Source organism: Calliphora vicina, chromosome 2, assembly GCF_958450345.1.
Source record: "Calliphora vicina chromosome 2, idCalVici1.1, whole genome shotgun sequence".
Taxonomy (NCBI): Eukaryota; Metazoa; Arthropoda; class Insecta; order Diptera; family Calliphoridae; genus Calliphora; species Calliphora vicina.
Window position 1 is genome coordinate 47,294,383 of NC_088781.1, and position 8,974 is coordinate 47,303,356.

The window sequence follows — 8,974 nt, forward strand, 5'->3', positions numbered from 1 at the left end:
AAACCGAATATAATTTCAAAACAAATAACTATGTTTGAATGTTTGACTTTATATTATACAAATATTTATTAAAATGTTAAGCATGTGTACGCTCTTCTGATAAAACTGCGAAAAGCATGTTTCAATTTTAAATATTTATGCAAACTATCTATTTGGTCTTAAAAATTATTATTTTATGATCTAGACACCATATCATTTGAATTATAAATTAAAGTTTATGAGCACCTTATATTTTTAGACAATTACGATTGTAAGACAAATGACAAGACCATTTCAATTAATATAAACATGTAGATTTAATACCAGTACGTATAGCAACTATATATAAATGTAGTTAATAGTTATTTTTATATTTTATTTACAGAAAAAAAGTCACACATTTATTTATCAAAGAGTTAAATAAACAAAATATAGTAGTAAAAATAATAGCTCAGTTATCAGTCGCCGTTAAAGATCATTCTCTTTGCGTCTTTATCAAATCGCTTTGAAAAAACTAACAAGCCCCTCGTTATGTACTAGTACTTAGTTAATTTAAATTTTTGAGTATCAACAAAATGTTACAATCTGTAAAAAAAACCTCTATTTTTTTTTGCCATTCGTATCCCCCAGACACCTCACACATTTCAGCGTTTATCTCTCGCGCTCAGTTTTGATTAGAATTTGTAAATAAAAATTTTAAACAAATTTTCATTAGTTGATATTTTGCATTAGTTTATTTAAGTATTTCTATGTTTTTTTCTTGCGTGTGTGTACAATGTTTGAAAAACGCGATTCACATTAAAGAAATTCTTCAGTAGTCGTTGATCGTTAGAAGTGTGAATTTCAAATTTTGCGAATACTATTTTATTTCAAAAGTGACAACAAAATAATTGAATTTAGTTTTGTTTAAGTAGTAAGTGTTTTTTATATATTTTTTAAATGAAATTGATAATAATAATAATAAAAGTGTGTTTGTGCAAAAACAGATTTATATAAATTATTACGATAATGTTTAAAACAAAAATAAAAACTAAATTTGTTAAATTGGACAATTGAATGTGTTTCCAAAAGGCGGACGGACGAACACAAGCAGTTAGTTAACAAACTAACTAACTGTAGAAACAAGAATATGGAAAATTACAAAATTTCAAGAAAAATTTAATAATTTAATTGGCTTAAAGAATAGCCTTGACACTTTTGCGTTTATTTATCAGTTATTGATAACCAATGTTGTGAAATTATCTTTAGACAAAGTTCAGTTGAAAATTCAGAGGTTTGGTAAAAACGTTTGTTAAATCTGCTTGAAACTGGCTCTTCTAGTTGAAGACTTTGGTTAAGAAGTCATAACTTCTAGTTTCCGTTTAAAAATTAAGTAAATTGTAACTTTATATGCTTAAACATACTTCAGTGTTATTAATAAGTTTAAATTGAAACAAATTTAACAGTTGTTATGTTTTAGTTAAATACTGAAGGCATAGAGAAATATACATAGAGCGGAATCTAGAAAAATAAAAAAAAGTACTCAAAATTATCACACATACGATGTTTTTGTTTTCACATATGAATATTTTTTTACTAATAATACATTATTTTGACTAATACATTCTCACCACCAGGTTTTTGACAACTGAGTTAGGTCTCTGACAGTTGTGCAAAATTAGTTTTTACTATAACCTTGTTAGCTATAACCTTTTCCCATCTTTCTGGCAACATATGGATTCAGATCCAATAGCACAGCTCATCTTTTGAGGCCAATTTCGGATACTCTGTTCCAAAGTGAAGCGTAACCCAGAGAGGGTGTTCTGCATCGATCGAAACAAATAGTAGTCGGATGGCGCAAGGTCTGGACTATAATGCGGGTGAGGCAAAACCAAAACCATTCTAAATAATTTTTAACAGGTATTGTAATATGTGACCTAGCGCTGTCATGATAGAATATTACGGTTTCAAGTTTGGCCGCATATTCTTTACGTTTTTCGGTCAATGCTCGCTTCAAACGAATCTGTTGCATTCGGTACAGGTACAGGTGATGGTCTGGACAGATTTCAGTAGTCATAATAAATAGGACAATTTTGGTGCCACTAAAAATAGAGCATTACCTTAGCGCCATGGATATTTGGCTTTGTTGTTGATTCTTCTGGTTGGCCGAGCATTGTAGCTCCCAATGATTTTGCAAGCTCTTGTTGAGTTCGACAATAATCTTCATGGAGTAATGCCTCCAAAATTCTTGGTCTTCAAATTGTTTTAGGATTTCCTGGGGGATCTTGTCTTCCGTGTCAAAGACACCGCATAAACAGTAACTCGCACGTTGAAACCGATGGAACACATTCACCATAAGCTTCGGTTGTTAACCGGTGTACTTCAGCGGCACTTTTTATCAATTTATAGAAGTAAAGCAAAACTTCCCGCTTATGACGATTTGCTGGTACAAAATTCGACATTTTCGAAGCAAAAAAACTTTGTAGTTTACACTATAATGTTCAATAACTAAGTGGGAATAAATGACAGATATGTACCCTTCAAGGTGACATATAAGTTATTAAAAACAAAAAACCTCGTTCAAAAGATACGCCATCTATTGTAAATCCCTTATTTTTAAGATACACCCAATATTTTGCAATGTATTTGATTTAAAGAAAACTTCAAAAATTAAGGAATGAATTCAATACGTTTGGAGTATTGAGGAATTAAGACACCGAATTATAAGACTCAATTCAAGCTCTCAATAAGTATTTATTTATTTAAGTTTAAATATCTGTTAAAAATATTACATACATAGTTCAAATAGTTTAACTGTAATACAAAAAAATATTGTTTAAGCACGTTTTTTTTTTGTAATTATCTACTAATGATGGAAGTATGAATTACTATTTTTTAAATTTGTTGCTTCCGTATTAATTATTGTATTGTATAATAATTTTACAAAACAATTGTGAAAATATGTTAAATTTCTAATACAAATTTCCAACTCGAGCCACATCTCAAATTAAGACATCTCTGAGCAAGGCTCTGAGAGAGAAGTGAGAGCGGAAAATACTTTTATGTACATTTTAATTTTTTTTGTATTAATATAAAAACACATTTACAATCTGTTTTAACATTTAGTTCCAATATTAACAAACAAAACAAATAATCAGTTAAAACATATGGTCAATAAAATGGGAATTTTTCGTAATATTCAATTAAAAAAAAAGAATAATAGTCTAACACCCACCTTAAAGTATACCGATCGAACCAGAATCCCATACATATGTATAAGCCCGGTGCGCAAAGCAAATGTCGAAATTTCATGGCGATCAATTCATAATTGGTTATACCTCCCATACAAGGTTAACTTGTGTTGTCTTTTTTGTGAAGTTTTTGTTGTCGTCCATATACTCTTTGGAATAGAACTTTGTTTATCCGAGCGTATCCGTGAAACAATTTATATGTGGAGAAAGGTAATAATGTCAACACCCACCTTATGGTATACCAAACTGCTCAGGATCACTTTCTGAGTCGATTAAGCGATGTCCGCCTGTCAATGTAAACCTTGTAATCAAACTACAGGTTGCAATTTTAAAGACAATTCGACAAAATTTTGTCCCAGGGACAAAGCCTATTGAATTTGGTTAGAATCGGTCCATTATTTCCCCTAGCCCCCATACGATTGCCATATCTGCAAATAGTTAAGTTCTCATAAAAATCTTAGTTATATATCCAAACCAAATTCAGCACAAATAAGTTTTATATTAGCCGAAATCGCACCACCACCAAATTTTGTGACGATCGGTCCTTAATTAGTCATAGCTCCCATATAAGGCCCACTTCAAAAAATCATTTTATCCAGCATATATCTCTTACAGATGTTCGTACTAAAATAAAATTCAACACAAATAAGTTTCATATACACAGAAACCATGCTACTTAATTTTAGGGCGATTTGTCCATAACTAGAGATAGCTCCTCGCTTAATTTCAAGATCCGCCTATCGCCATGCATATATTTCCTGTCACTATAGGTGGGTGTGGCAGTAGGCGGATTGACTTGAAATGATTATTAAAGTCTTTGGTGAACATTTATGTGACTTAATTGAAAGTCAGAAACTTATTATTTTCCAGTGATCTTCATCCGTAGTTACACTTTAATCCACCTACTGGAAATGGGAGTGGCACTCCACGATTGACTTAAATTTTTTACTGAAGATTTAAAAACTTATTATTACCATCTGTATGAAATTTTGAAAGGTCTAGCTGTTTCCTGTGATTTATTGCCTCAAAAACTGTTCGTTGGCCCCATCGAGCAATGCATGAAAAATTGCCAAAGACTTTTTCGAACAAATGTCGCGAAAATTGTGGACGACTAAAAGAGACACAATGTCGCTCAGTTTGTCGTTTACAAAATAACAATGAAAAGTTTGGTTATAAGTTAACAGAAGACAACATTCAAGATAATATCGCTTAACTTTTCGTCAACATTCACGACATTGTCGCTCATCTTGTCATCAATTGTCTTTGATATAAGACATGTCTTACATAAATCGTCGAAGACAATGTCGTCTACGACGATTTTTCATACTGGGATTGTGTGTAGTATAAAACTTACTAGTAATAATGCAATTAAAGAATTATTAATTTGTCATAAAATTAAACCTTTAAAACAGCCACAGATCATATTCTCATAATAAATTGTACATCTGTTTACTCCATGTAGACAACATTTTTGAGAGATGTTTGTAATTTGCAGATATAGTAAAAACGGTATTTAATTACTATTGAAATACGTGAAATAATGTATGAAATATAAATATTGAATACAAAAATTAAATGGCATTTATTTAATATGATTCAAACGCTTTGCGATATGCCACCAGAAAAATGTCTTTATATCATTATAGAATTGCAAATTTATTAGAATTTATTATATGGAAAATACGTTGAGGAAAATATGCTCCTACTTTGAACGATAATGACACCAAACACACCCCTAGGGTTGTAATCGAGTGGTTTGCAATCCAATGAGGTAGGTGTTTTGAATAGGCCTGTCCTATCGCCAGATCTCAGTTCGATACAAAACCTATGGGAAATTATAGATAGCAAAATACGGACTCAAAATTATACTACGAATGAATCTTTATCACATGCGGTTATAAGGGAATGGTAATATTGAGTCACTAAAAGTGCCATATCTGAAAACCATCCAAACTATTATTTCCAAAAATAGTCTTGTAATCATGATGAATGTACAGGATGGACTTGAACAAAATTCCGTTAAGTAAAGATGGTGTCGCTAAATATCTGAATTTTTTTTGAAACAACTGGAAAATTCGATCATGAAGACTGAATCATTTGGTTGGCAACAAATTCGGTTAACACAACGAAACTGTTGTATCTGTGTGGTAAAAAAATAATTCACAATACCGGGAAAGAAGTTCAGATATCACAAATGATTTCAATTTATTTTTTCGCAGGTTCAAGTACATTCTAACTTAACTGATTAATTGTTGAGTTAATTATTTGATTATTTAATCTTTGTTTTTTGTTTCTATTGTATAACACTTATTCAAAATGACATGCAAAAATTAGTGACCACGCGCGATATATAAATAAAAATCTGATTTTCTTACGTTCATTACATTTATTGGGGAACTAAAATGATAGAGAAATTCTGACGTTGTATAAATTAGAGATTATTTTGATAACAATTGTTAACATTAGTTTTTTTTTTTTTAATTTTATATTTGCTGTGTTGAGTTTTAGGTGCTTAAGTGAATTGGTCTAGTAGAAAATTATTAATCATAAAATTTCAAATGTTTTGCAAATAATTTTAAATGAAATAATAAAACATTAAAAACTAATTTTTAAATTGAGGAACTTAATGATATTTTTGTTTACAAAAAAATAATAAAAATGTAATCATAGTTAAGAGAAACTCTGCAGTCACCGGTTTAATTTTGTTTAAGTTTAAATACTCATTTTGCTGTTAATCAAAGGTTCGAAAGAATTAAATTTGACAAAACAAACTGAATAAATGACCGCTAATACGACAGATGTAGCTTCAACAAGTGAGAGAGCTATATTCGGCTGTGCCGAATCTTATATACCCTTCACCAGGTTATACTTAAAAATACAAATTTTAAATATTTTTAGGTATACAAAATTAATTTTTTTTCCAAAGTTGTTTTTTTCATTTTTTGGAAAAAAAATGTTATTTTAAAATTTTTTAAATTTTATAAATAAAAAATATTTTTTCCGATTTTGACCCATTGTAGGCCCAACTTACTATGGTCTTATATCGTCGTTGTAAAGGACTTTGAAATATCTATCATTAGATATCCATATTGTCTATATTAATATTAATGAGGTTTTTTCCTCATATCTCAGACATTTGTGGACCGATTTTGCTGATTTTTGAGCTGATTTGCAAGTCTCACAGAATTATTGAAGATTTGGATCCCGAAGATATCCAAGGTCTTCAGAAAATTGATTTCAACAGACAGACAGTCAGACGGACATGGCTTAATCGACTCCCATATCTATAAGGATCCAGAATATACATATATACTTTATATGGTCGGGAAAATTATATTGTGGAAATTACAAACGGAATGATAAACTTATATATACCCTTCTCACGAAGGTCAAGGGTATAAAAATATAGCCGCTGTCAAAGTTCGAAAGTCCTTATTGGAAGAACTTTTATAAATAATGAATTCTGAAAGGAATTCAATACATTTGAATTACAAAGGAATTAAGCCTATGAATTAATTCATAATGAATTCATTAACAGAATGTTTAAGAGATACAATTTATTTTGATCTCGAAAGTGGAATTAAGAATTAATTCTTGCGAGCATTTGGTTGGGAATGATTTGTTGAAATTTTTAATTCTGAATTAGAATTTCAGTGAACTAAGCTTAAATTAAATTAATTCATATTTAAAATATTTTTATTTTTTAATTTACAGAAATTATGGCCGATGTTCCGAGAATAATAGATCTACCTTCAGTTATAGAACCCCATTTGAAGGGTGCTAAATTGGTATCGTATGCCAGTCGTTACCTTACCAAGGCCGGCGATAATTATGGCAGTGTTATATTGGCAATTATGGCCAATGTACAAAAACCTTGCGGAGAAATAGAAGAACTACCACTGGTGGCTAAATTACCTCCCCTAACGAACGAATTGTTTTGGGAAATGTTCCAACCGGAACGTACATGTCTTACAGAAAATGCTGTTTATCAATATTTAAGTCCTGCCTTGCGTTCATTACAGCTGGAAGCTGGTATTGCAGAGAATGAAATATTTGAAGGTTTTCCAGAGTATTATGGCAGTCGTATATCTTTAAATCCAGATGCCGAGAAAGTAGATAGAGATGCAGTGCTGGTGCAGGAAAATCTACAGACATCGGGCTTTAAGGCTGGCGATCGTCATAAGCCTTTTGATTTGGCCCATACAAAATTGATTTTAGGCGAAATGGCCAAATATCATGCATTGCCAATTGCATTGAGATTAAAAAAACCGGAAGTGTTTAATAAGTTTATCAGGCCTTATTTTAAGAAATTTAATATGAATACGGGAATGGCGCCAGAGGTTAAGTCACAAATGGAAGCGGTAAGTTTTAATTCATATTTATTAATTTATTTTACAGGAACTTTGCTTTAAATTTCTAGGAATTATATCAAGAAGTGGCCAATGCTACCAACAATAATGCCAACTGTGTGGAACGTGTCAAAGAGCTTATGCAGGAGTATGATATCTTTGTGGCCAAACCAGAGAAAGAAGATGACCTATTTACCTCCATAGTACATTGTGATATGTGGATTAATAATTTAATGATACAGTATGGTGAGTCTTAAAACAATTTATATATTTTTTGTGGCTCAAGTAATAATTGAACAAAAATTTTAATTAAAGATGAATGCAGCCAACCTAGCAAAGTGAAATTTGTCGATTTCCAAATAGCCCAATATGAAAGCTGTGTGCACGATATTATTTTCTTGCTATTTTCGAGTGTAGAAATTTCTGTGCTGGAATATCATGTTGATGAGCTGTTACAGTTCTATTATCAGACATTTATAGAATGTTTAAAATCTGTTCATATTTCCACCAATGAATATTCTTTTGTCGGGTAAGTAGGCGGGGTTGCGGCTGAAGTAAAAGTATTTAATAACAAGACTTGATATTGTTAATTGAAACGTGATTAGGTTTTGTTCTGTTTTATTGCAAAAAAAAGAAAAACATTTTTATTGCTTGCCTTGGTAAATTGTTTAGTTTGTTTTTATCATGTTTAGTGTTTTTTCTTTTTTATTCTTCCATCTGTAATATGATCACAAATATTCCTATTTAAAACACACGCAATTTAAATTTGTTTAAATCTTATCTTTTTTTAAAACAAAATTTTTAATTTACTTTTTTTTAGATTCATGAAGGAAATACACAAATGTGCAGGCATTGAAATTTGTCATGCTCTTTTTATGACTAAAATTATATTGGCCGATAACAGCACCATGCCCGATGATTATAAGGACATAAATATGGATGTTTTAAGTCGCAATGTGGGTAAAAAGAATATTACAGAGAAAACTGCTGATATTATACGGATTGGCCAGAAATATAGGTTTTTCGATAAAGACTAAGGAATTTTAGAATTAAATCAGATGAGGCAGTTTATTATTATAAAAATGATCTAGTTGAGCCAAAAAAAAGAAACATACATACATAAATAATAAATATTAGTTTTAAGTTAAGAAATTATACATAAATAAAACAAAGACAAGTATTTTTAATGTATAGAAAATGTTTTGATAATTTGTTTGTTTATTTCTAGAACTTCACTTTTTTGTATATCCTCCTCTCCTCTCCCCCTTAGTCTATATGGTCAATATTAATTCTAAACTTCATAAATCTCTTTTGTAGCCTTGGCATTTTTGATAAAATCGGACCGTGTAGCCGTTAAGAAACATTTACAGGCAAATCCCGGTATAACGAACGATATGTTGTCAGGCCCATTCGTTA

At 30.6% G+C, this 8,974-nt stretch overlaps 1 protein-coding gene across 1 annotated transcript; it reads left to right on the forward strand.

Annotated features, from left to right (window-relative positions):
* The first annotated feature begins 752 nt into the window (after positions 1-752).
* LOC135951106 (uncharacterized) lies at positions 753-8,756 on the forward strand. Its single transcript, XM_065500688.1, has 5 exons — positions 753-892; positions 6,924-7,570; positions 7,630-7,804; positions 7,874-8,087; positions 8,379-8,756. The coding sequence occupies exons 2-5, from the start codon at positions 6,929-6,931 to the stop codon at positions 8,593-8,595; spliced, it is 1,248 nt and encodes a 415-aa protein (XP_065356760.1). The 5' UTR covers positions 753-892; positions 6,924-6,928; the 3' UTR covers positions 8,596-8,756.
* Positions 8,757-8,974: the final 218 nt, after the last annotated feature.